General features: G+C 42.6%; 1 protein-coding gene across 2 annotated transcripts in view; it reads left to right on the forward strand.

Annotated features, from left to right (window-relative positions):
* The window catches only part of LOC135114206 (general transcription and DNA repair factor IIH helicase subunit XPB-like), a 98,438-nt gene that overhangs the window by 68,405 nt on the left and 2,533 nt on the right, over nucleotides 1–27,500 (forward strand). For both annotated transcript variants that reach the window (XM_064029975.1, XM_064029974.1), the window contains exons 8-10: nucleotides 6,672–6,756; nucleotides 14,716–14,791; nucleotides 27,153–27,291. In XM_064029975.1, the coding sequence (XP_063886045.1) occupies nucleotides 6,672–6,756; nucleotides 14,716–14,791; nucleotides 27,153–27,291 (300 nt within the window). The remainder of the gene's footprint in view (nucleotides 1–6,671; nucleotides 6,757–14,715; nucleotides 14,792–27,152; nucleotides 27,292–27,500) is intronic.

A 27,500-nucleotide genomic window follows, 5' to 3' on the forward strand; every position in this document is an offset into this window, starting at 1 on the left:
GTGAGGGGAAGAAAGGGGAAAGGTGAGGTTGGGAAGAGAGTGACGAGGTGAGGCAGGGGAAGGAAGGGCCAGGGGAGGTAGGGGAGGGAGTAAAGTGAGGCAGGGAAGGGAGGGGCAGGGTGTTATAGGGAAGGGAGAGGCAAGGTTAGGCAGGGAATGGAGGAGGTAAGGTGAGGCAAGGGAGGGAGAGAGTAAGATGAGATAGGGAAGGGAGGGGCGAGGTAAGACAAGAAAATAAGGTGTGGTAGGGAGGGAAGGCAGGGAAAATTTTTAGTAGAAAATATGGAGTATTCCCTTATCAGAATTCAGTAGCCTGTCTGTTCTGAAGGCTGATGGTGGTGGTGGTGGTGGTGGTGGTGGTGCTGCTGCTTGGAAATTCCTCAAGGCAGTGGTTACGGAAGACGAGTTTCCTCTTGCTCCTCTCCATACCTCTTGGCCTTCCTCGCATCATCTACGTTCCCTTCCTCCTCCACCGCCCCTCTCTCCCTCTCTCTCTCTCTCTCCCCACCTCTCTCTCTCTCTCCCCACCTCTCTCTCTCTCTCTCTCTCTCTCTCTCTCTCTCTCTCTCTCTCTCTCTCTCTCTCTCTCTCTCTCTCTCTCTCTCTCTCTCTCTCTCTCTCTCTCTCTCTCTCTCTCTCTTTGGCTTATCTCAGACTTCTTTGTCTTTCAACTTTCTTCTTTTATGATGTGTCACTATTTTATTTGCATTTCCATCACATTTTCTTTTCTATTATTTTCCTATACATAATCAAATTCTCATCCTTACTCAGGTTTTCTACCAACAATTTTCAGTCATCATCGTGTGTGTACCTTTGTCAGTCTTTCGTTTCATCGTCCATTACTCTCCATGTCGATAATGAAACATTTTTCTTTCCGTCCACATTTTGTGTACTTAAAGCGTATTGCTACTAATGATTCTCGCCTGTACGCCCGTGTTTCGTGAGGCTGTTCCTCCAACCTCACGTCAGCACCGCGCGTTGCCTTTCTTTTCGCTGACTTGCATCACAATACGCGCTCATTAATTGTCGAACAGCAGCATAAAGTGTTCATTTTTCCTATGCATGAACACGCTTCCATTATTTTCATGCATTTCTTCCTTCCTTCCTCCGTAATTACAGTCCCTCGGCGCCTTCATTTGTACTTCGTTTTATGCCTTCATTACAGGGCTTTTCACCTGCAGAAGTTTTGCTGTTACGTCAAAATATTTCCTTGAACTCAGATTCCAGCGCGCCCTCCTGGCTCGGGAACCTTCACGCTAAGGGGCGCGCCTCTCTTCGTTATAAGAGCAGGAGCCTCTAAGGTGCTTACCTCGCCTGTTTCTTTTTATACTGTTAATTAGCGTTTGCACTTTTTAGTTTTAGTCTCAAGAAGGAATTTTAGTTGCCATTAGCCGGCCACACGGGATGGCGGCGCCCTGCGAGGCGAGGCGAGGCGTGGGCCTAGGTGGCAGCGAGTGATCTTTTAATGGGGTCACTGGTGGAGGGAGGCGGGGCTACGTAATATCACCGAATATTTAGAGCTTAACGAATATCATGCTATTTTTCGCTTCAACTGGAGCGGCAAAGGTTTTATTATCTCACTGGCTGTCAGTCATGGAAGCTGCGCGTGGATTGAGTGTGTGTCCCGCCATGGCCTTCCATCACGGCCGCTTTGATCCCTGTGTGAGTGGAAATTGCGTCTGGTGGCTGCGTTGTGCCATCGTGCAACGGGCGGCCCGCTGAAAGACCGGCCCGGATGTGGTGTAAGAAGAGGGTAATTGCGTCCGAGTTTTACTTGCCTGCCATGGATCCGTATCTTCATTAGAGATTAAAAAAAAGCAAAGACCAAAAAATTTTCCCGGTAAGTTATCATGTGGGAAGTAAACCAGTGACAAGAATCACGTTACTCCTTACTAATATTACATAATATATTGTGTATTACCGGTGCTTTCCTTTGTCGTGAGGGCATATGGCTGTTTTACCTACCATTTATAACTGAGTCAATAGACTGTATTTCCATACACTCAAATCCGTTTCAGCGTAGTGGATATTGGCGTTTTCAAGGGTGTTTTCGTGATTGTAGTAGATATTGGGGGTTTTCAAGAATGTTTTCATGATTTAAGTCATAATTTAACAGCGACTGCATCACCAGCAGAAAAACAAACAAACAAAAACGAAAACCCAATTAGTCATCCGTGTAACATCTGAAAACAATCCTCATAAGCATTTAAGATAAGCATTTAAGAACACAAGCCAATATGACGCGGGAGGAAGTACTACACGCCTCAGTTGACAGACAGAGAGACAGACGGACGGAAGGAGCCTTTGTATCATTGTACGCACGACTGGCACACCCGGAATTGTCATTGGCGTGGAGCGTGAGTAGCGACAGACTGCATTCCTATCATTCCGTTTGTCTCCGCTCAGCAAAACAAGGCAGAGGAAGGGAAGTTGATGTGGCGAGCAGCGTTTAATTTTACCATTTATAATAATGCGGTGTGATCAGAACCCCTCCTCTCCCTCCCCCTCGCATAAAAGATGTAACGCAGCTTGTGAAGGGACCACCAGGACGTCTCTATAGAACCACCTTCCGTGTTCTTGGATTCTTAGGTTCTTAAGTTCTTGGGGGGTAGGAGTGAAGGAAAGGGTTCACGGATTATCGACGGAGTTGGTTCATGGATTCGGAAGTGGTTCATGGATTATATGGATGGCAGTTTACGGATTATCAGAGAAGGTTCACGCATTGTCGAAGGAGGCGGTTCACGGAGTCACGGTTCATGGAGGTTGTTTGCAAGAAATGGAAGAGGTATGGTATCTGTTATTTGATATTCCTGGCAAAGGATACACTAGGGAAATATTTTGGTGTACCCGAAGCAGGAGCGGCAAAAAACATTAGGAATAACATAAACGGCAATAACTTCTACTACTACTACTACTACTACTACTACTACTACTACTACTACTACTACTACTACTACTACTACTACTACTACTACTACTACTACTACTACTACTACTACTACTACTATTACTACTACTACTACTACTACTACTACTACTACTACTACTACTACTACTACTACTACTATTACTACTACTACTACTACTACTTCAATAGCAGCACCAGCACCACCAGCAGCACCAATACTAACGCTAGCATCAACATCAACAGCAGGATGAAAAATAAGAAAAAAAGAGAAGGAGGAGGAGGAAAAAAAGAAAAAAAAAGAAGAACAACAACAACAACAGACAACAATACTACCACCACCAGCCTTCCTCCCTCCCACACTCCCGCACACCACCCCCTTTCCCCCAATCGCGCGAGTGCTTCACCTCCGTCACCGTCACTTTACGATCGCTTCGCCTCCTGCAGCATTTCGGCGCCGCGGCATTTTCTCCTCCTCACCCTGAAGCGCTAAACCCGTATTTATTTTTTCACTATAATGAAAAGAGAAATTAACGGTATTTTATAAACTCGGGTAATTAAAAGTTTGTGCTTCCGCCTGTCTTAATGAAAACCAATATTCAAAGCAGGGGAAGTAGTTATTTTTTAAAACATTCACTGTGGTTTTGAAATGTGACGAGCGTTAATCATTTACAGTACTGATACTTCTTATCTGCTTGTTACACACACACACACACACACACACACACACACACACACACACACACACACACACACACACACACACACACACACACACACACACACACACACACACACACACACACACACACACACACACACACACACTTGTTGTTGTTGTTGTTGTTTTCTTCTTTTCTTCTTCTTCTTCTTCTTCTTCTTCTTCCTTGCCTCCTTCCTTCCTTCCTTCCTTCCTTCCTTCCTTCCTTCCTTCCTTCCTTCCTTCCTTCCTTCCTTCCTTCCTTCCTTGCTTTCCACCCTTCCTTTTAATTCACTTTCTTTCCTCTTATTCCTCATCTCCTCCTTCTGTATATTCTAAAGCTCTCGACCACTTTCTCCTTTTACTATCTATACAAGTCTATACTCAAGTCAACCCTTCCGCACCTCCCGTTCTTCCTTCCTTAACTTTTTTCTTCTTTCCTTCAAGTCCTGTCACACCCTCTCCTTCCTTCCTTTAACCCATTTATCAAGATCGTTTTCTTCAACATTGATATCATTGTAATAAATTGCTTGGATGAACATGAAAAGACAGTTAATATGAGGCTAATTTCTTATGTGCTAAGTTGCAGAAGTACATACAGCAGTACAAGAAATAAGTCTTTGAAAAAAAAAATGCAGATGATGATGGGAATGATTGGCTAGCAGTGGAAGAGTTAAGCCCTTCTTTCTTTTCTTTCTTCTTTCCTTTCTCGTTTCAAGTCCACAAGGAAGCAAGCGAACAAAGGAGGCGGATCTAAGCAGCCAGCGGACGGCCCTTCTCACACTTTCACCCTCTAATATGTGCATCCTTCTTATACTTTTCCCTTCCTCCCCTCTCAGTCCTTATCCTGCGTGGCGTTTAGGCTTCACGGCTCCGCGTCCCCGTCCTTAGCTCCCTGTCACCGCGGCGTATCTTCAGAAAATTGGACACTTGACGCCCGAAGAAAAGCAGGCGAGGGCTTTGAACCAATTACCAAGAGGATTTACCCGCGGAGGGATAATTGAGCCGATCCGTCGTTAAGAGTGGATTCCGTGATTCGGTTCTCCCATCGCGTAGCTAAAGGGGATCCAGCTCCATTACCGCGAAGGGGGGATAGAAAACGGGGTTGTTAGTGGTATTTATTTATTTATTTTATTTTTTTCTATGATTCTTATTTTTGTTTTTGTTGTTTTCGTTGTTGTTGTTGTTGTTGTTGTTATTTTTTTCATTTTTTTAGTTGGATATTTCTCTCTCTCTCTCTCTCTCTCTCTCTCTCTCTCTCTCTCTCTCTCTCTCTCTCTCTCTCTCTCTCTCTCTCTCTCTCTCTCTCTCTCTCTCTCTCTCTCTCTCTCTCTCTCTCTCTCTCTCTCTCTCTCTCTCTCTCTCTCACACACACACACACACACACACACACACACACACACACACACACACACACACCCACAGCCAGATATCATATACTCTTAGTAAATCAAGTAATGACAGTTTCAAGACGAGGAGCGAGGACTTATAGCAGGAGAATCAGCACAACTACTCCAGCTTATCATTCTCACTCCTTGGCGTTCCCTGAGTGCAATATCCAAAAGGTTCCCTGAGGTGTTAAGATGCATAAGAGTTTTCGCAGAGAAGGAGAAGATAGAGCTACTTAGCCAACCAATTTTCTCCGGCTGCTTATGTATTTCCTCCTGCCTTTGACTTGAACTCCTTTAAGAGGGAGGTTTCAAGACACTTATCCTTAAATTTTGGATTATTATTTTTTTTTTTTTTGTTATACTGTTCGTGGTCTCTCTTTTTATATATAGTTCCCTCTTACATAAAAAGAAAATTAATAATGTACGTCTTTTAGTGTGTGTATGTATGTGTGTAATCTAAGAACACCTCTTGACCCTCTGTATGGAATTGTCTTATTCATCGTTTCAGTAATTAAATGTTGTAAATTTAATACATAAAGCAATTGCTATATGGTCGAGTAATTTCCTTCACCAGCTTCCACCACTGTGTTCTGCGTGTTCCCGCAATGTTAAGCCCTCCTGATCTGCCAACAGTCTCGTTGCAAAGCCTGATAAGTGACGATTTCTCAGTAGAATAGAAGGACTTTAGACTGAGGGAAGAAGCTTAACACAGTGGAAGTAAGTAAGGCAAGTTAGGCGAGTTTTTTCTACTATAACTGTACTACGTGAGAGAGAGAGAGAGAGAGAGAGAGAGAGAGAGAGAGAGAGAGAGAGAGAGAGAGAGAGAGAGAGAGAGAGAGAGAGAGAGAGAGAGAGAGAGAGAGAGAGAGAGACTTTCTTAACACTATTTTTAGCTTGTATACTTGCAAGTTTCAACTTTCTTTAGCTATTTCTTTGTTATTCCCTCCTCCTCTCTTCCTTCCTTACGTCCCATTTATTTAACCTCCTCACTTCCCTTTTCCTTATTCCCTCGTGCACTAACATTTCTGCATTCGTTCTTCACTTCACCTTTTTCTTGCTTCGTTCTCAAATTATCCAAGTTCCTCTCTATTTTTTCTCCTTTCCTTTTCTTACATGTCCCTTCTTACATGGCTCCTCCTCCTCCTCCTCCTCCTCCTCCTCCTCCTCCTCCTCCTCCTCCTCCTCCTCCTCCTCCTCGCGGTTCTTTCAAGCAATGCAATTTTCTTTTATATTTCTTCTTCCTCAACACTTTTCCTTTCCTTATACACTCCCTTTACATTAACTTCCTCATATTCCTTAGTCGCCCCTGAAATAACATTCTCTCTTTATTCCTTCGTCCTCAGCAGGTTCCTTCTCCTCTTCCTCCTTTCCATTAAGTGTACTACTACTACTACTTCTACTACTACTACTACTACTACTACTACTACTACTACTACTACTACTACTACTACTACTACCACTACTACTACTCCTACTGTGCGCTCTCTCTCTCTCTCTCTCTCTCTCTCTCTCTCTCTCTCTCTCTCTCTCTCTCTCTCTCTCTCTCTCTCTCTCTCTCTCTCTAACTCTCTTCCCTTCCACTCCATCCTGTTCCTTCTCAAATAACCTCCACCTTCGCCTGCCCACTTTCTCGTCCCTCTGAGGTCACGCGTCGCTCCCTTTCTTGTTCCTGCAGGCTGAGAAGGGCGGCCTGGTGCTGGTGACATTTGATCCCGCCTCCCTCACCTGCGGCCGCCCAGCCTCCGTGCGTGACGTGGTGGGTGAGTAATGACTTCAGATTTCTTTTACCTGCTGCAGACGTGGCTAATAAGGTACATACGTAGGTAGGTAGGTAGGTAGGTAGGTACGTCTTATGCTATGTTCCTTTTCAGCTGGTATTCCTCTTTCGCTCTCGCTTCTTTTCCGGGTGCTGGTGATGGTTGTAATGGTGGTGGTTGTGGTGGTGGTTAGTAAGGAAGATGAGTTTCTCTTTTTGTGGGGTGACGCTTTTTTTCGTGTGTCTGTGTGTGTGTGTGTGTGTGTGTGTGTGTGTGTGTGTGTGTGTGTGTGTGTGTGTGTTCTAATGAGACCAGTGTGTACGTAGGTGAAGGTTTTAAGGTGATGTACAGGTATGAAAGATTTTTTTTTTCACCTGTTCATCCTATGGAGGTGTAGGAAAAGTGTAAGGACGGACTTTAAGACGTAGAAAATTGAATTTATGACGTTTTGAGGCGATGCACAGGTGTGAAAGATTATTGTTTTTTACCTGTGTATCCTGTGAAAGTGTAAAAAAAGGCGTAGGGAGTGAATTTATTACGTTCCTGGGTGTAGCGTTGACTCTGTGTGGAGGGAGACTTTTTCTGTGAGCGAAGGGTGTTGGAAGTGAGGAGAGCTCGTTTTCTATGCGTATTCAAAGGCTGCGTCCAAGTGAAGAAAACAAGTCGGTCCGCCAAAAAATATGCGACAGAAATTTTGAGCCGCATTCACAAGCTTTTCAGTTTCTTTCTTTCCCTCGACTGCTTTTAATAAACTTTAGTTTTTTCTTTATGAGAGTGATAGTTGAATAGTTAAATCGTTGATAAGTTTTAGGGGAAGTTTATCGGATTTTTTCTTTTTTTTATGAGGCTAGTGGTTATTTTACAAGGAAGTAGAAGTCATTGAGGTTTTTAATGATTTTAGTGATAGTTAATTAAACAAGGATTCCTTAATAGGTTTTAGTGGAAGTTACTGAAGATTTTCTTATGGTTCTAGTGATAATTTTTACAAGGCGGTAGAAGGTTTTGTATTTTTCAAACTAGTGTTAGTTAAAGAAGGATTCCTACCATTACTGGATAAAAAAAAAAAAAAAAAATGGGAATCTGATTAAATTACCTTCTGATATATTAATGGAAAGTATAGAGATTTTTATGATTCTAGAAATACTCTAACAATAATAATTTTTCAACATTACTGGGATATTTTGGAGTATTTATGATTTTAATGATACTTCAACATGGATTTTTCAGCATCATTAGGGAAGAAATAGTCCTGAGCATCTAACCAACAATCCATGTAGGTTTCGGGTTTCTACAGCGACTGCTTTTAAGAGACTAATGGAAGCTGTTGGGGTATTTGTGATTCTAGTGATAGTTAACCCTTTGACTGCCACTTGAAACATCTTTTCCTAATTACCAATCACTCTGAGACATCTTTACTTGTTCTACAGCCACATCCAACTGGAAAGAAATTGCAAAATGTATTCTTTTTATCGCTAAATTTCTTGTAGATGCTTATAAATACTTCACATATTGATTCTGGTGCTGCTAACTGTTGCTTGTCGCCGTGAAAGGGTTAAGCAAGGAACCTTCAGCATAATTGGGAAAGAAATACCTATGAAAATCTGACCAATCATCCATATGCTCTTTCAAAAACAGTCTTAATGAGAGTCCAGAGCGTTTGAAAATAGCAGACAAAAATAAATGATTAAAAAAAAAAAACTCGCAGGTTTGAGATCAAAAGGAGAAAATAGAATTAAGGATCATATGGCGTGGACTTTTATTTCATTCTAAATAATAATGAGTAGAGAGTTATCGCTCATTAAATCAACTGCGATTCAAAAGTATACAATAATTAGAAGTTACTTTTATGTGTAAGTGTTGAGGGATATTTGAGCTTTTAGATGTGTGTGTGTGTCAGTGTGTGTGTGTGTGTGTAAAAATGACAGAAATCCTGGTGATCTAATAGTAGTAGTAGTAGTAGTAGTAGTAGTAGTAGTAGTAGTGGTGGTGGTGATAGTGGTGGTGGTGATGGTGGTAGTAGTAGTAGTAGTAGTGAAAAATAGTAGCACCAATTCATCAGCAAAACATTGTAAATATGAGCCCCAAACCAATACATAAACAATGATACACTCGTAAGTTTGTCCAAATTGAAATCAATATTAACAAGATGATTTAAGATGAATAAACTCCCTCCAATACACCTGATAAATTCTCAATACATTAATCAGTAGAAATAAATTAACTTGTCCTCCTCGCTCGCTTCTATTTAAACGCGGACTGGTTGAAAAGATTCCACCATCCACGTATGTAATTTTAACGGGGCATTATTTCACATTCCCCCACGCTGAGCAGAAAATACCTGAAACCCACGTATTTATTCCCCTTGCGAGTAAATCATAGTATCTTTCCCTCCCCATAACGTATCCTTTGTGCTGCCATATTTTTCAGTCCTCGAGTTCTTGTTTTACGTGGTATAAGGTAAAATACGTTATCTCCTTTATACGCTGCGTTGCTTTCCGGGAATCTAACGGATCTTCTTGATGTGACTTTTGTTTTATCTTTTCCTTTTACCGTCTATCTTTATGTTCGTGTTTGTCGTTACTCTTTTATTTATATGCCTGAATTGATAGATTATTTTCCTAACTTTTTTTTTTTTGCGTGTGTATGTTATCAGGAGGAAATTCTTCAGTTATTCTTCATTTCTTTCTTCACATAGTAACGGAGTTGAGGAAAATACTTCTTTTGTTTCATTTGCTGTCTGTCTGTTTTTTCGTCTCTACTTTGCATTTTTTTCTCTTTCTCTTATCTTCCAAAGGTCATAGGGTTATTCCAGTGGCTTTTTTTTTGTGTGTGTGTGTGTATGTGTGTGTCTTAACAGAAAGAAATTATTCCATTCTATTTCCAGTTTTTTTTTTTTTTTTTTTGTTATATGTGAAAACCCACCCAGTTCTCCTTTCAGACATTTTATTTTTGTTTTTTGTTTTATTTTTGTTGCCAGGAAGAAATTATCAAAGTATATTTTCCTTTCTTCATACGGAAAAAAAAAGAGACTTGAGAGAAATACGAACACGTTTAGATTTAGATGAATGAAAGAACTGCAAGTGGAAAACGTTACTCGAGCTCAGTGAAGGCAAATCATAAGTCAATGGGTATTAGTTTCTACGTCGTAATTAATGCAGCGTATAATCTCACCACATTATCTTGCCAGGGAAATGAAGTCCAGTAGAGCAGCAGGAATACACTCAGTTTTATTTCCTGCTGTAAGATTCTCTCTCTCTCTCTCTCTCTCTCTCTCTCTCTCTCTCTCTCTCTCTCTCTCTCTCTCTCTCTCTCTCTCTCTCTCTCTCTCTCTCTCTCTCTCTCTCTCTCTCTCTCTCTCTCTCTCTCGCTCATGCCCTACGGTGAGGATTTGGTCTTTTGCTAAGAGGGTGTTTTGTCTTTTTTTCTCCTTTTTATTAAGAGAGAGAGAGAGAGAGAGAGAGAGAGAGAGAGAGAGAGAGGAGAGAGAGAGAGAGAGAGAGAGAGAGAGAGAGAGAGAGCGCCCACCCAACGGCAGCGCACCGCTCCTCGACTCCATAGAAAAAACGCCGTGTGTGAGTTCTGCTCTCGACGCGGCGACACAATTGAGGAGTGCCACTTGAGAACGGCAGAGCTGAGGCAGGAGCAACTTTTCAGAAGGGTAATCGCTGAGGCCAGGCAGACTGCCCCTGCCTATCTGCCTCCCACACCGGGACTAACCCATACCGTGCCCCAGCCTACTCCCTGGGGCCAACCACACGTATAGCAGTGGTCGCCCAATCTCGCCCAACAGAGCGGCCACAGCAACCAACTACTTAACTAGAATGACTGAGTCGCCGAGGATTCGTCACCAGTTGACAGTCCTATCTGCCAACGTGCGCGGCTTCCGCACTAACATAGGTGATCTGACCTACAGCTTTGCCCTGAGGCATCGCGTGGACATCGCATTGGCAACGGAAACCTGGTTAAACAGTGAGGTGGAGCCAACCTTCGGCAAGATCGCCAGCTACAACCCACTGGATCAGGAGGGATCGCCAAGGGAGACATGAAGGAGGATTGGCAGTATGCTTAATGGAAGGAGTGCAAACCCAGACACTTGACATAATGACACCGCCCACAACCTAGGCACTGTTTCTGACAGATGTGCTGGCTGATGGCACTGCAATCCTTCTGTGTGCCACGTACCGCACCCCAAAGCAAGGCCCCGCCCTTCTCGACTTCCTGACGGAGCACCTGGACGACCTGCCGACACGACACAACTGCAGACACGTCCTGATCTTGGGCGACTTAAGCCATCAAGTGGAAGGAGCCGCCTACGAAAACCTCCTCATGGTGCAGGGACTGACGGACCATGTCACCTTCCCCGCCCATGAGAGAGGAGGAACTCTCGACCCTGTCATCACCGACTTGGGCGAGGGTACAGTCTCGTGCCGTCAGCTCGATCAGGTGGGCAGCTCTGACCTCCACACTATCCTGACCCAACCAGACGTGGGCGTGGCGCGGGACGAGGCCACATCTCGCACCATCTGGCTATGGGAAAGGGCTGATTGGACCTCCCTTGGACGAGATCTGCGACTCTCAGACTGGAACAGCCTCCTGTATGGACAGGCAGAGTCTAAGGTGAAGGCCTTTACTGAGCAAGTTAAAGCTTTTCAGCAGGAACACGTCCCACACCGGCAGTACACCTCCAGGCCTACTGATCAGCCCTGGTCTGATTACCGATGTCGTCTTGCAGCGGAGAGAAAATACTCAATGTGGCTCCATTACAAGAGAAATCCAATCCATCGCAACAAGAACCTACACCGTGCGGCGTGCCGACACATGGTGGCCACCAGCAAGTGGGCGCAATGGAGATGGGAAAATTATCTCCGCTCCAAACTGTGTGGGACTGGGGTGGGTAGCAAGACCTGGTGGGCCCTTGTAAAGGAGAGATTAAGGCATAAGCCACCAGGAAACCATTCCAGATGATGGCCAATCTTTTCTCTGCTAAAATGATCCTATCAGACCTCCACCACACCTGGCACAGGAATGTGCCCAAACAGTCACGAGAGTGGAGGTGACACAGGAGAGGGTGGAACACCTTCTGAGGGCAGTGGACGTCAGGAAGGCCACTGGACCCGACGATTTGGGCCCACACATTCTTCGCCACTGTACTTGTGAGCTGGCGGGACAGCTCTCACAAGTCTTCATGGCCTGTATCAGGGAAAACACCTGGCCTTCCATATGGAAGGCAGCTCGCGTGGTGCTTCTCCACAAAAAAAGCTCCAGGTCAGATCCTGCCAACTACAGACCAATCTCTCTCCTGTCAGTAGAGGGCAAGATCCTTGAGAGGATAGTGGTGGAGGCCATCAATCATCACCTCGAAGAAAACGCTCTTCTCTCCAGCCAGCAATTTGGATTTAGTTCTAGCCGCTCCACGTCAGACCTACTGATGCTCCTCTCCAGGGGCTGGCAGGACTCCCTGGATAACGGCCTGGACACTCTTGTCGCGGTTGCCTCTGACCGGGTGTGACATGCGGGCTTGCTGGAAAAGCTCCATGCCAAAGGCATCCAGGGACCCCTTCTAATGCTGATGGGCGATTACTTCCAAGGTCGAACCCTCCATGTCGTCATAAACGGGCAGCAGTCCAGAGACTTCCTGTTGGAGGCCTCAGTTCCTCAGAGCTCCGTGCTGGGACCGATCCTCTGGAACCTCTACATCGATGATCTTCTCAGGAGCCTGCCAGCAGTCATAGCGTATGCTGTGACTGCATTCTCTCCTGTTCCTACCGCCGCCAAGACACCCAGCGAGCAGGTGCTGATGTTAATCAGAAGCTACGCGTGATACAGGAGTGGGTGGGAGCGCTGTCAGGTACGATTTTGCCCCTGAGAAGACTCAATCAATGGTGGTTTCTTGGTCCCTGGCAGCCTCACGGGCTGTTGAGGGAAGAGTAACGTTTGGCACCGTCACCCTCCCGCTCCAGGAACACATACGAATCCTTGGAGTAGACTTGGACCGAGGGTTACGCTTTGACCGCCATCTAAAACATGTCACCCGCCAAGCCTACCTACGTGTCTCTGCCCTGCGCAGAGTAGCTCGTCACCTGGACAAACGAGGGATACAGCTGCTCTACAAGGCACAAGTCAGGCCTTATCTGGAGTACGGGGCGCTGACCTTGATGTCCAGCGCAGCCACACACCTGCAGAGGCTCGAGAAGGTGAAGCGGCGTGTTCTGCGGCTGTTAGAGGATGGAAACCTCCAGCCATCCACACAGGCGACACCGTTGGACCCCTGGAGCACCGCCGAGACGTTGCTGCGCTGGTGGTGTTCCACAAGGCTCAAATACAAGGAGTGCCACACTTGGCAAGGCTGAGGCTCCCCTCGCAAGACGCTGTGAGAGACACGAGAACGGTGCTCTCCAGCCTCGAGCAGGTCGGGGTGCCTAGGTGACGCTCCTGCCAACACCAGAGAACCTTTGTGTCGAGTCTCGCGCCTTTGGAACATATTCACCGCAACAGTGCCCTCAGTGCGTGAGATGTCGACACAACGTGTGAAAGTTGCGGCTCACAGGTGGCGGGGAAACACTCCTTACGCCACTGCTGGTGTAAAATGTCGCAAAGCAGGCTTTTTGAATAGAGCCACGAGAAAAAAAAAGCGGTTCTTTAAGCCAAAGCGCAAGTATGCATAGGTAATACACGACCACAATTTACTTTTATGTGTACTACGTGGCATTGTGACTTCCATGTATACTTCGTGATGATGTAGTTTAAAGAGAGAGAGGGAGAGAGAGAGAGAGAGAGAGAGAGAGAGAGAGAGAGAGAGAGAGAGAGGAGAGAGAGAGAGAGAGAGAGAGAGAGAGAGAGAGAGAGAGAGAGAGAGAGAGAGAGAGAGAGATGTATCTTGTCCGTGTCGGGGAGAGGAGGTGGGGGAGGAAGATTACTTGGTATGACTTACAGATGTTGAGAGATATTACTTGCGTTGAGAATGATGGAGGGTGCTGGTGGAGGTGCTGGTATGGATGTGTGTTGTGGAGGTGCTACTGTGGATGTGTATTGTGGAGGTGCTAGTATGGACGTGTGGTTTGTTGGGGGTGCTTGTGGAGGTGCTGGTATGGATGTGTGTTGTGGAGGGTGCTGGTGGAGGTGCTGCTGTGGTAGTGTGTTGAGGAGGGTGCTGGAATACTGTAGGTGCTGGTGTGGATGTGTTGTGGAGGATAGGTGGAGGTGCTATAGTGGATGTGTGCAGGTGGAAGTTAGGTGGATATTTACCATAGTAGACGTTCCACCAAACTTTTCCCTTCTGTTGTAGTTCCTTCAATTACTCTTCCCCTTCACAACCTAACCTTCAGTATTTCTTTAATATCAATAATAATAAAGATAATAATGATAACAATAAGGTGCTGACGTGTATGTGTGTGTTGGTAGGATAGATGGAAGTGATAGTGTGTGTGTGTGTGTGTGTGTGTGTGTGTGTGCGCTTTTTCTGGTAACTTCTCGCTCCTATAAGAAAGCAAATGCCGTTATATTTGCTTTTTCTGAGAGGAGTTAGGCCTTTCCCTCTGTCTTTCCCATGAAGTAAAGAAGGTTGTATTTTGCATATTTCAAAGGCAGATGGAGAAGAAGAAATTTCTTGGCTACACCTGGACCTACGGATGCTGTCCTTCCTGTAATGGAGAGAAGTGAAATCAAGCAGCCTGACGAGTACCTGGGGATATATACTGCTGCTTTTTATTCCTTTGCAAATCCTTTGTAAATTTTTTGAGACAAGGGAGGAAAGCAAGAGCAAAAAAAATTAACAAATAGATAAAAATAAGATAAAATATGATAAATTCGGGGAAAAGGGGCCTACTAATTGTCTCTCCCATAACTGAAAAAAAAAATTAAAGAAAAGATAGTTCAGGTTTGGAAATGTCTAGATTTGTGGGTATTTGGATGGTGATGTCTGGAGATGATTTACTACTGATGTCTTGTGATATCCTTCCCCAGCGCACATCAACCATGTAAGGACCATGGCAGGGGTGGACTACGTGGGCCTCGGTGCCGGCTACAACATCTTCAACAGGTGAGTGAGTGAGTGAATGAGTTAGTGAGTCAGTGAAAGAGAAACTAAGTAAATAAGATCATGAATTTGAACTGAATGCTGAAAGTCTTGGGAGGATAATGCAAGGGATGAGTGAGTGAGTGAGTGAGTGAGTGAGTGAATGGGTGTGGGTGAGGATGGTACTGAAGGAGGAAAGGAATTAGTGATGAAGAGTATTATTGATCTGAGTTGAGTGAACGGGTGAGTGAGGCGTCATGCAGGAAGTGAGTGAGTGAGTGAGTGAGTGAGTGAGTGAGTGAGGCAAGGAGAGCAATTAAGGAAGATCGTACAAGTTGAATGAGTGAGTGAATAATTAGTGAGATAGAGGAGCTTGACTTCAGAGAGAGAGAGAGAGAGAGAGAGAGAGAGAGAGAGAGAGAGAGAGAGAGAGAGAGAGAGAGAGAGAGAGAGAGAGAGAGAGAGAGAGAGAGAGAATTGGCTACCGAATACGTATTACATAAGACAGATCGTGATGAATTAAAGAACACACATCCGCTTCTAATATTAGAGAGAGAGAGAGAGAGAGAGAGAGAGAGAGGAGAGAGAGAGAGAGAGAGAGAGAGAGAGGAGAGAGAGAGAGAGAGAGAGAATACATGAATACGTAAGACCAAGTACAAGGAGAGGACACATGTTTATCTATAACTAGAGTACTGGTATCTGTTTAATACATTATGGAGAACAAGAGAGAGAGAGAGAGAGAGAGAGAGAGAGAGAGAGAGAGAGAGAGGAGAGAGAGAGAGAGAGAGAGAGAGGAGAGAGAGAGAGAGAGCTTACCCAGAATATCTCCATGTACTTTTCGTGCCGTACAGGTGAAATTAGGAGCAGGTATGTACGGTGCCGAGACGCGGGTTTAATCTCGCCACAAGTACTTACATTCCTGTACCGTGAGGGTGAATAGGGGCGTGGAAACACTTGCATTACACCTTCCCTCCCCTGCTACTTATTCCTGTCCGCTTAGGTGTAGTGGTAGAGGCGCACACTTTCCCTCCTGACGCTTTTCTCTCAACACAATGCCTCGTATTCTGAAACGCTTTGCTCTCTCTTGACTATTCCCTTAGACCAGAGACGATTAGCTATGTTCTCAAAGAGTGTTTCTCCTGTTCATAATCTGGAAATCTTATCAGTCTCCCACTAGAACTGTAAACCACCCTTAAAAATCCGTGTAATTCAATTCGAGACTTCTAAAAGTAGTCGGGGTGTGGCACAAAAACCTTGCGCCCCAACTGCATTGTAGAACTCGACAGCTGTGACAAGACGTGTAGCGTTTGTTTAGAGAGCTGTATTGTTCCAGAGCCTTCAACCTGGAAAGAAAAGATTTGGCATGACAGCTTATTGTGACCATAACGGCGATGTGTCAAGATAGCAATTACTTATGTTAGTTGAAATTACCTCTTAAAAGGAAAAAAAAAAAAAAACTCAAAATTTGTGGTATGTACCTCGTACTGGGACCAGTGATTAGTTTTTACAACACAGTGAATGACACACACTCATGCATGAATCTGCATCATGTTATATGGGGCAAAAGTGACCTGTAAAAAGGAAAATTAAATGGTAAACAGAATACGCAAACAGTAAACATAATAGAAAAATAAAATGTGACTTATGTATCTTATAGAATAGTAATATAACACAATAGTGATATAGGATGTAAAAATATAGATCTTACAGTATCCCACTTAGCTCTACACACAGCTTCCAGACTTCATCAGACACCATTAGTCAGTCATAAATGAGTAAGATAAAATTGTCGTGGATGAGTAACTGAATTATTCATAACGCCCTTGATAACCAAAAATGTCAGCCGTAACTTGGTAAAATCATCAAATGGCGTCTGTAATAAAATCAAATTGATGTTGTATTAAAAGATCAAGGAGAGATAAAAAAAAAAGTCAGCTTATTTTTAAAGAAGGAAAAATGAAAGTAAAAGATATAGAACGTGGATCTAAAAATAAGATAAAAAAAAAATCCATGTAAAAAAAAAAAAAAAAATGGAGCAACACACGTGCATTTAATAACAGCGAGAGAGAGAGAGAGAGAGAGAGAGAGAGAGAGAGAGAGAGAGAGAGAGAGAGAGAGAGGAGAGAGAGAGAGAGAGAGAGAGAGAGAGGAGAGAGAGAGAGAGAGAGAGAGGGAATCTAATACCTGGGTGTAAGAATAATAATAGTAACTAGTAGTAGTAATAATAATAATAATAATAATAATAATAATAATAATAATAATAATAATAATAATAATAATGATAATGATAAGCTACGGAGGAAAGTTCTGTTTAAAAAAATACTTGGAAGCTATGTACTGCACGTAAATGAAAACCTGAAAGACAGACATGAAAAAAATCACCTTAATTTTAAAAGGATGGGAAATTGAAATATAATGCACGAGGAAGATAATAATTAGGGAGAGGCAAAAAAAGAAAGGACTATCTATTTTTTTTTTTTTTAATATTATCCACAGATGTAAAAAAAAATAAAAAAAATAAAAAATACCTTGTGTGGAAGAAAAAAAAAAAAAAAAAGCGAAGAGTATACTGTATATGGAAAATTTATGGGAAATAATATTCATGGATTTCGTAATAAGGAAAAACTGGGAAAGATATACATAGGAATTGAGGAATCTGAATCTGATGAAAAAAAAAAAAAATGAAAAAAAGAAAAGAAAAAAAAATAATATCAACTGTAGAAATAAGTGATGAGAAAAAAATATACCCTGATCTAATAATGTTAAAAGAGAAGTAAATACCACGTAAAAAAAAAAAAAAGAAGAAGAGGAGGGGGAGGGGTAAAAATATACATGAATCTAATAATAACAAAATGAAAAAAAAAAAAATCACATGTAGCAAAAGGGGGATAAAAAAAAAAAAAAACGTACGTGGGTCCAATTATGATAAGAGGAAAATATTACTTGTAGAAAAAAAAAAAAAAAGGAATCTAATAATGAGAGAAGAGAATGACATATGTAAAGGAAAAAAAAAAAGAGAGTAAAATATTCACAGATCCGATGATAACTAGAGAGAAAAAAATTATATATATACTCGTGAAAAAAAATAAAATAAAATACGGTGAAAAAATATACACGGATCTAATTATGATAAAAGGAAAAAAACAAGCCGTTTCTGAAACAAATAAGAGAAAAAAAAACATCAACCTACGTAATTATGAAAAAGGAAAAAAAAAAAGAAAAAAAAGAAACATGCGTAGAAAATAACACGGGGAAAAGTACTTACGGTTTTAATAACGATAATAGAGAGAAAAAAAAAAGCATAGGAACAAATGTGGAAAAAGACATACCACCCACTTACGGAATGGGAAAAAAGACACAAAAACACCAGAAGGGAGAAAAACCGAACATACACACATACAAAGAACTCAAAATAGAAACACATCACCACATAAGAGTCAGCAAGGGAAAGAGGGAAGGAAGGAAGGAAGGAAAGGGAGAAAAATAGGGAAAAAATAAAAGGGAGTCTGACAAAAGGGTGAAGAGGGGAAGGAGAAAAAAAAAATACTCGAGAGGGAGAAAAAAAAAAGAGGGAAAAAAAACAGGTAGAGTGGGCAGAAATTTCCCATCTGAAAACATACCTGGTTGCGTGAACAGTACACGTGTTTTGCATATGTGTGTGTGTGTGTGTGTGTGTGTGTGTGTTGTGTGTGTGAATGTGAATATACTCGTATGTGTATGCGAAAATGTTGTGGGTAGTTATGCGTGTGTGTTTGTGTGCGCGGCGTTTTCTTTCTTCTGAGAGGTAAAAAAAAAAAAAATGAAGGAAAGAAGGAAGGGAACGAAGCATCAGAGGAGGAAGGAAGGAAGGAGAGAAGTGGGAGGGAAGAAAGGGGAGTAAAATGAGATGAGTGCTTGTTGTCCTCATTTCGGTGTGATGTGCATAAGAGAGAGAGAGAGAGAGAGAGAGAGAGAGAGAGAGAGAGAGAGAGAGAGAGAGAGAGAGAGAGAGAGAGAGAGAGAGAGAGGGGAGAGAGAGAGAGAGAGAGAGAGAGAGAGAGAGAGAGAGATGTAGTAGCATGCGATAATGATTTCCACAAGCTCACTATTTTTCCTTCCTTTTTTTTTTTCCTCCCCGTCTCAAGTCTTTTCCTTATTAGGATGATGATGGGGAAGCGAAGAAAGGCGAGGGATGAAAGGCAGAAAGAGGAGGGATAAAAAGCCAAATTAAAGAGGTAGAAGAAGAAATATGAAGAAAAAAGGGAGAACGACGAAACTGGTGACGAGGAAGAGAAAAAGAGAAAGAAGGATAAAAACCGAAAGAGGAAGAGGAAGAGAAAAAAAAGGAAAAGGAGAGAAAAGATGAAGCTAAGGACATGGAGGAAAAACGAGAAGAAAGGATAAAAACAAGAAAAAGACAAGGAGGAGGAGGAGATAGAATAGGAAACTGGAGGAGGAAAAAGACTTGGAAGAGGAGGAAAGATAAAGCAGGCAAGGAAAAGAAAGATTAGAAAGACGCGAGACTTGTTAATGATGATGAGATAAGAGAGAGAGAGAGAGAGAGAGAGAGAGAGAGAGAGAGAGAGAGAGAGAGAGAGAGAGAGAGAGAGAGAGAGAGAGAGAGAGAGAGAGAGAGAGAGAGAGAGAGGGAAAAAGAGAACAGAATACGAGCCAAGCGGTGAAGCAGGTAAAATGAAGCCAAAAAGGGAAGAGGAAGCTGACGTCTGTCCCTGAACAAAATAGATATGTCTCATTTCTTACTCTTAGGGACACTGATGATATTATTACTATTTTGCAACCCACTGCTCTTCGCTGCCTCGCCTCCCCTCGCCGCCTCCCCTCGCCAGCTTTATGCCTCAGATATATATCCATTTCCTCTCTCGTTCTCTTTCTGCTCTCTCTCCTTACCTTGATAGATATTATTCTTTCCACTTCTTTTTAGTTCCTTAGATATCATTTTTTTTCTGATTTTTGCCTTTCTTTTTCTTTTTTTCTCTCTCTCTCTCTCTTTTCTTTTTCTCCCTTTTATTTCCTCTGACATCCTAACTTAATTTTTTTTTTATATTCTCAAATCCCCTTCTCCCTTTCCTCTCCCTTTCTTTCCTTCCCAGACCCTTCCTCCATTCCTTTGCCTATTTTTTTCCCTTCCTCCTCCCCTTACTATCATAGACACTCCTTCCCTCCTCCCATCTTTCCTTTCACGGACACACCCTTTCTTTAGTTTCCCTTTCCTTACCTCAGCATTTACTCTTTTCCCTCTCCTTGTCTTCATATTCTTTCCCTTCTTTTCCTCTCTCTCCTTACCTTTACAGTCTTTCCTTCCTTTCTTCTTGTGTCCATACGCGAATTTTCCTTTCCCTTTCCTTTCTTTATCTAATTTCTCTTTCCTCTCTTTTCCTCTTTGGTGACTGCCGTATTTCCTCTTTCTTCCCTGTTTCTTCTCACTTTCCCCTCTACTTCTCTCCCCACACAATCGTCATTTTTCCCTTTTTTTCTCTTCCCTATCTTCCCTTTCTTCCCTTTCTTCCCTCTCTTAAGTGATTGTCCTCTTCCCCTTCCTTCTTGTCTATTTGCAAACCTATTCTCCTCCCTTCCCCTCTTCCTGCTCTCACACACGTTCCTTCCCCTCACTCACTCTCTCTCACTAACACCTTTTTCCCCTTTGATCCCTTCTCTCTCTCTCTCTCTCTCTCTCTCTCTCTCTCTCTCTCTCTCTCTCTCTCTCTCTCTCTCTTTTTCCCTATAGACTTTCCTTCTTTCCCAATTAATTTCCCCTCAGATTTCCCTTCCCGTTACAAATCTTCCACAGAAAACGGCTTTCTTTCTCTATACCCTTTCCTACTGACTCTCTTCCCCTCACTCCTTCGCGACTTCCCCTGTTTCCTCGTCTCAGATCGCTAATAATCTTCTCTTCATCTTTTTCCTCCCCGGTTAGCTAATAATTGTGCATGTTTCCTCCCTCTCTTTGTCATTTTTCCCTTCCTTTCTACAATTCTTCCCTCGTTCTTCTTACCCTTCCTTCTTCTCTTCTTCCCCTCCTCTTTTTCCCTTTCCTCCTGTCTTGGGTAGCTATTAGTTGTGTTTTTCCCCTCTACTCCTCCTCCCTTCTTCTCCTCCCCTCCCTTCTCATGTCCGATAGCTAATGATAATGTGTCCTCCCTATTTTTACCTTATCCTCTCCCCTTCTACTCCTATTTACCCTCGTACCTTCCCCTCTCTATTGTTTCCTCCTATCTTTATTTTCTTCTCTGCTCTTCTCCTCCTCTTTCCCTCTCACCTCCTCTCTCATGTCTGATAATTAATGATAATGTTTTCTTCCTTTCTTTACCTTCTTCTCTTCCTCATTTTTCTTCTCTTCCCCCCCTCCCCTCCCCTTTCTCCTCTCTATGGTAGCTGATAATTGCGTTTTTTTCTCTTCTACTCCTCTTCTCTCTCTCTCTTCTTCCCTTTCTCCTTGTCTTGGATAGCTAATGATAATGTTTTCTCCTATCTTTATCTTCTTCTCTTGCACTTCCTCTCCTCTTCCATTCTCTTTCATCTTCACGAGTAGCTAATAACTGCATTTTTTCCTTTCTATTTCTCTCCTTTTCTCTTTCCATTTCCCACGTGTTGGAAGGTTAATAAGTGTTTTCCCCTCTCTTGACCTTCTTTCCCCTTTCCTCTCCCTCTTCCCCTAATTTCCTCCCTTCCCTTTCTCCTCACTTCTGATTTCTTGTGATAGAGTTTTCCTGTAGCTAAGACGAAGCCTATCTTTACCTTCTTTTCTCCCCTTTCTGTTTTCCTTTCCCTTCTCACCTCCCCTCCAGTGTGGGCAGTAGTGTCACTTTAGCGGAATTCAGAGAGAGAGAGAGAGAGAGAGAGAGAGAGAGAGAGAGAGAGAGAGAGAGGCTTGAATAAGAGGAATAAAGCTTAACCGAGATTGAACACCCGCTGGTAGAGGCGCCAGAAATCCAAGAGTCCTCTCTCTCTCTCTCTCTCTCTCTCTCTCTCTCTCTCTCTCTCTCTCTCTCTCTCTCTCTGAATGAAAACGGTGAAGTTGCCCTAATTTTAGCCACAGTGGTTCAGATTCTCTATTTTTTTATGTTTTATTGTTAGTAGTAGTAATAGTAGTAGTAGTAGTAGTAGTAGTAGTAGTAGTAGTGGTGGTGGTGGTAGAAGTAGTAGTAGTATTAGTAGTAGTAGTAGTACTGGTGGTGGTGGTGGTGGTGGTGGTGGTGGTGAGAGTTGCCGTTGTTATTGCTTCTGGTACTGCAATTATAAATGTTTGTATTGGTTTGCTCCAGTTTTTTTTTATTTTTTTTTATTGATGTTATTGTGAGTTTTCGCTTTTATTTTTGTTCTGAAATGACTATACTGGTGTGTGTGTGTGGGGGGGGGTGGGGGAATGGGTCTGTCAAATGAGCACACACACACACACACACACACACACACACACACACACACACACACACACATATATACACATAAACAAGCATCCAAATATTCGTGCATACTCATACGTCAATGCAACATTTGCCCTCATACATATTCATCGTTCAAAGAGGAACCGTCATGCACACACACACACACACACACACACACACACACACACACACACACACACACACACACACACACACACACACACACACACACACACACACACACACACACACACACACACAATGCCCTACTTCCATTTCACCCTTAAAAAAAAAAAGATAAAAAATTCTTTACCACATCTCTCTTTTCCTTTCATTATTTTTTTTTTATCTCTCCCATCTCTTTCCTTTTCATCAGCGTTTCTCTTTCTCTCCCTTCCTCTTCCTCTTCCTCTTCCTCTTCCTCCTCCTCCTCCTCCTCCTCCTCCTCCTCCTCCTCCTCCTCCTCCTCCTCCTCCTCCTCCTCCCTCATTTGCTTTTCCAACATTATCTCCCTTTTCATCCCTCTCTTCCTACCATTCTCTCTCTCTCTCTCTCTCTCTCTCTCTCTCTCTCTCTCTCTCTCTCTCTCTCTCTCTCTCTCTCTCTCTCTCTCTCTCTCTCTCTCTCTCTCTCTCTCTCTTTCTTCTATCCACTCATGATTCTGGTTTTTGTTTGCACATGTATGTCTGCGTGTGTGTGTGTGTGTGTGTGTGTGTGTGTGTGTGTGTGTGTGTGTGTGTGTGTGTGTGTGTGTGTGTGTTTAGGCTTCATTGGTTTGTATTAGGAAGGTTGTCATTACGGTTAGTTTACTTGTAAATACGCTAACTCTTTTCAGTATTGCCAGAGAGAGAGAGAGAGAGAGAGAGAGAGAGAGAGAGAGAGAGAGAGAGAGAGAGAGAGAGAGAGAGAGAAAGAAAGAAAGAAAGAGAGAGAGAGGTTAGGACCATTAACATTTGGAAAGAAAGAAAAGGGAGACGTCAGAGAGAGAGAGAGAGAGAGAGAGAGAGAGAGAGAGAGAGAGAGAGAGAGAGAGAGAGAGAGAGAGAGAATGGAGAGGTGAAGAGAAGGCCATACGCTGCCACATTAGTCCTACCATCACATTAACCACCTCCTCCTCCTCCTCCTCCTCCTCTCCCATCACTCCATTACACTCTTCTGCTCCCACACAGCTCGAGATAATGTGGCGGTGGCCGGAGAATTCTGATTTTCTGTGAAAGATCCTGGAAAGTAAAGAAAGGATGAAGGAGAGAGAGCAGGAGGAGAAGTAGGGGGAGGGGGAGGAGGAGAGAAGGAGAGCAGATGGGGAGAAAAGGTTGAAGCAAAAGAGTAAAGAGATTCTGGCCCCAAATTATGAGATCTTGCGTGTTGTGTGATGTGTGGTGGGGTGTAGTGGCGTGTGGTGAGATGAGGTGCTGTAGGTGGGGAGAACTAAGAAGGCTAAGGAAAGAATGGAGGTTTATTTCTGCTGGGGAAGGCTGTCTGATTCTTTCCTCTTCACACACACACACACACACACACACACACACACACATAAAGGCTGAGATATCCAAACGTTTCGCTCACACAGTTTGCTCAGCTGTAATTACTCGCCTCCCGTGATACCAGAAACCTTTTCCTTCGTTTCGAGACAGAGCAAACTCCCCTGAAAATGTAGGTACGTGCACTCTTTTATCGGCCGGGACTTGGTGACGTCAGAATTTTTTTTTTTTTTTTTGAGAGAGCCCTTCTGTTCTTTGTTACCTGCACGACTGATAAAGAAAACTTGTGCTACTGCTACGTACGTGCGAGTGTATTAATTCAGTTATCCTTTGTGTTTTGTGCGTGAAGAAGATTGGTTAAGGGAAAAATAAAAAAAAAAGGAAGAGCAGTTCATTTGCTGTTCCTCTGAAAAAAAAAGAAAAGAAAAAAAAAGAGGAAGGAGGAGAATAATGAAGAAAGTTGAACCGAGATTAGATTTGCAGTTGCATTTTGTATTATAAATGTCATGCTTGGGTATAAGAATCTCTTCACCTGGAAATTCATGTAATTTATTTATTCAGTTATTTTATTTTGTCTTTCTTTTCGGTGGCAATAACACCTGCGTTGCCTCTTCTCTCCTTTTGTAACTTCCCTTGCGCACAACTACGAGTATATAATGTACAATCATGGCGAGGAGTCGAATATAATCTAAAACCATTATTCAGTGCAAGTAACTGTATAATAAAATATATATTCTCCGATGTATAGATCCGGCTTTCGGTTTCTCTTATTCCTACTTTGTTACATAACTCCTGACCCGCCTCCTCTCGCTTCAAAAGAAGGCGTAGGAAGCAAGGGGAAATACAATGGAAACCTCCCCTCTTTCTCTCTCTATTCGGGTAGCATATATTATAAGAGTTCCTGGTTTGATGTTAACAGGCCTCTCAGACATGTTTTTTACTCTCCATTACCCACTCAGTTATAGGACACTCCCTTGTATTCACAACAGGGACAGTATTCAGGCGGCATCTTCCGATCTAAGCCTGTTGTTTACCTTCGGTAAACAACATATACTTCGGCGCACAGTATATACTTACACTAAAAATAACAAGATAAAGATTGCTGCGTTAGGAAGTAGAAAGTAGAAAGAGGAGAAAAGACGGTTATGGAGTATTAGAGAGAGAGAGAGAGAGAGAGAGAGAGAGAGAGAGAGAGAGAGAGAGAGAGAGAGAGAGAGAGAGAGAGAGAGAGTTATGCGTGGGTTATGTTATGGAGTCCCGCTAAATAAGAGAAAGAAAGGTAAAGCTTGGTTGGTTAAGAGTGTTGTTAAATAGAAGAGGAAAAAAAAAGGGTAAAAACGTACATGAATTATTTAGTGTTGAAAAGGAGAGTGGAAAAAAAATGGAGAAAACATATTTGGATTATGAGATATCGAAAAAAAAGTAGGAAAATGGAATAAAAAAATACATGTGTAGGAATATGAAACTAAAAAAAAAATAAGGAAATGAATTAAAAAGTTAAGAAGAAAATGTGTGGGATAAGGAATTTTCTTTTTCTTTTTTTACACATCAAGGAGTCTAGCGAAGTGCACAAAAAAGTAGAGAGAAAAAAAAATAATAAAAATAAAAACCCACTCAGTATACCCCTAACCACAAAGCTAATTATAAGCCTACCACTAGAGGAGAGAAAAGAAGAAGGCTGGAAAAAAAAGAAAATTGAAGATTTATGGCGTATCAGTAATGAAGGGAAGGCTCCACGTGATCCTTCAGCCAGGCGGGAGGTAAAATCCGGAAAGCCTGCACGCCCTTACCTCATCCCTAAATCGGTCGGTCGGGAAGTGGAAGGGTTGTCAGTATCACTACCTCCTTTCCTCACTAACAGCTAGACACTACCAGGCACTACCTCCTCCTTTCCTCACTAACAGCTAGACACTACCAAACACTACCTTCTTTTCTCACTGACAAACAAGCACAAACAGGCACAATCAGGCACTACCTCCTTTCCTCACTAACAACCAGACACAGCCAGACACTGCATCCTTTCCTCACTAACACCCACATACACGGCCCTTCACGATACTGCAGCTCACTCTCCTCCCAACATCCTCCTTCTCCTTCATGAAAATGCTCGTGTTGGGACCATCTGCGTAAATCTTCATGTTAGGGGTTCTCGTCAGGGCAAGGTTATGGGATGTGATTCTATTCCAGCGAGTTGCATCCTCCTTCACTCGTCCTTCACTCGTGTTTGTATACAGCGTTATGCTTCGGCAGGAGCCAGACACGAGTATCATTTTTTTTTTTATTTAACATGTTTCTTTTTTTGCATATATTACCCGTCTTCACTTTCCCATACACCATTTCACACTATTTAGTTCCGTTAATTCCGTATTTTCAGACATTGCAGCTTTTCATGTCGGTTCCATTTATTTATTTATTTATTTATTTATTTATTTATTTATTTATTTATTTATTTTGGTAAACTCCGGAACTCCCTTTTTGTTTCTGTATTTCCTCCTTCCTATGACTTGAACGCTTTCGAGAGGGAGGTTTCAAGACATTTATCCTCTAAATTTGATGACCCTTTTTTATCTTACTTTTGGGACTAGCCCTTATATATAAAAAAAGTATTACTGGAAATTATTTGGATTTTCGAGAGTGTCTGTGATTCTAGTGATTGTTTCATAAAGTTTCTGCATCATAAATAAAAAAAAATAATAAAATCCAGGTAATCATATATGTGGCCTCTGATGACAGTCCTAATTGGAGAACGAAAGGTTAACAATATGAGTCTTGAAGCACCGTGTACATAATATTTACAATTACTTACAATAAAGGAGAACAGGTAAAAAGAATATATCTTACTGTGTCTATCCAGAATAAAGTTTAGAAGTTGTTGTAAAGCAAAACTAAATGTCTAAAATGTATCCCTGAGTGCTTTGTGATTCGGGAAGTGTCTCAAATAGCAGTAAAAGTGTTGAGCGGTAGGCAACTTCATTCCATCATCGCCTAACCTTTGCTTTGAAGTGTGCGCTTTTAATGTCCTTCAACCCTATAAAAAGACAAGAAAATATGGCTTTCAAAGGAGTCACCACCAAGCTTTAAATAATTTCTGAGATGTAGTTTTTGTGTCATTTTTCTTCGCCGTTTTTCATACCTGTGTTTTGCAAGTGTCGTGTAATCTTCGCTTAGCCAAACTTGTAGTGTGATCCTACAAAGACAAAAAAATGGTTTTCATGAAAATCGCCACCAGGCTTTCAATTGCTTCTGGGATGTATTTTTTGTATACTAGTAATTTTTTCATCACTATTTTCTATAGAAGTGCCATGCAAGCGTCGTGTACTGACTGATCTTTACTCACCCAAACTTTTGGTGTGACTTGGCCTAACAAGGTTATGTGTGCCCTGCCCGCGTGTGTCTGGTGTGTGAGGGTTTGTTGGCGGGACCTGAATAAACCATGAAGGTGAATGCAGGTTAGTTAATCACGCTGGAGCTTTACACTGTTCTGATTACCTACCCGCCTATGCTCCCACACCTCCCTCACCGCAGCACCCCGCGAGGCCTGGAGGACGCGAGCCACTACCCCGAGGTGTTCGCAGAGCTGCTAAAGGACTCCTCGTGGTCGCTGCAGGACCTCAAGAAGCTGGCGGGCCTCAACCTGCTGCGAGTGATGCGTCAGGTGGAGCAGGTGAGGAAGGCGCATTGAATTTGAATTTTAATTTCTTGTCATTATCCATTGTTGTTTTTGTTGTTGCTGCTATTGTTGTTGTTGTTGTTGTTGTTGTTGTTGTTGTTGTTGTTGCACAATACATGTAGGCCATATAAAAAAATAAAATTCAAAGTATAGTTATGATAAAAGATGAGAAGACAGCGTTGTTGAAAGTTACAGAAATTATA

The sequence above is a fragment of the Scylla paramamosain genome, chromosome 27 (genome assembly GCF_035594125.1).
Source record: "Scylla paramamosain isolate STU-SP2022 chromosome 27, ASM3559412v1, whole genome shotgun sequence".
Taxonomy (NCBI): domain Eukaryota; kingdom Metazoa; phylum Arthropoda; class Malacostraca; order Decapoda; family Portunidae; genus Scylla; species Scylla paramamosain.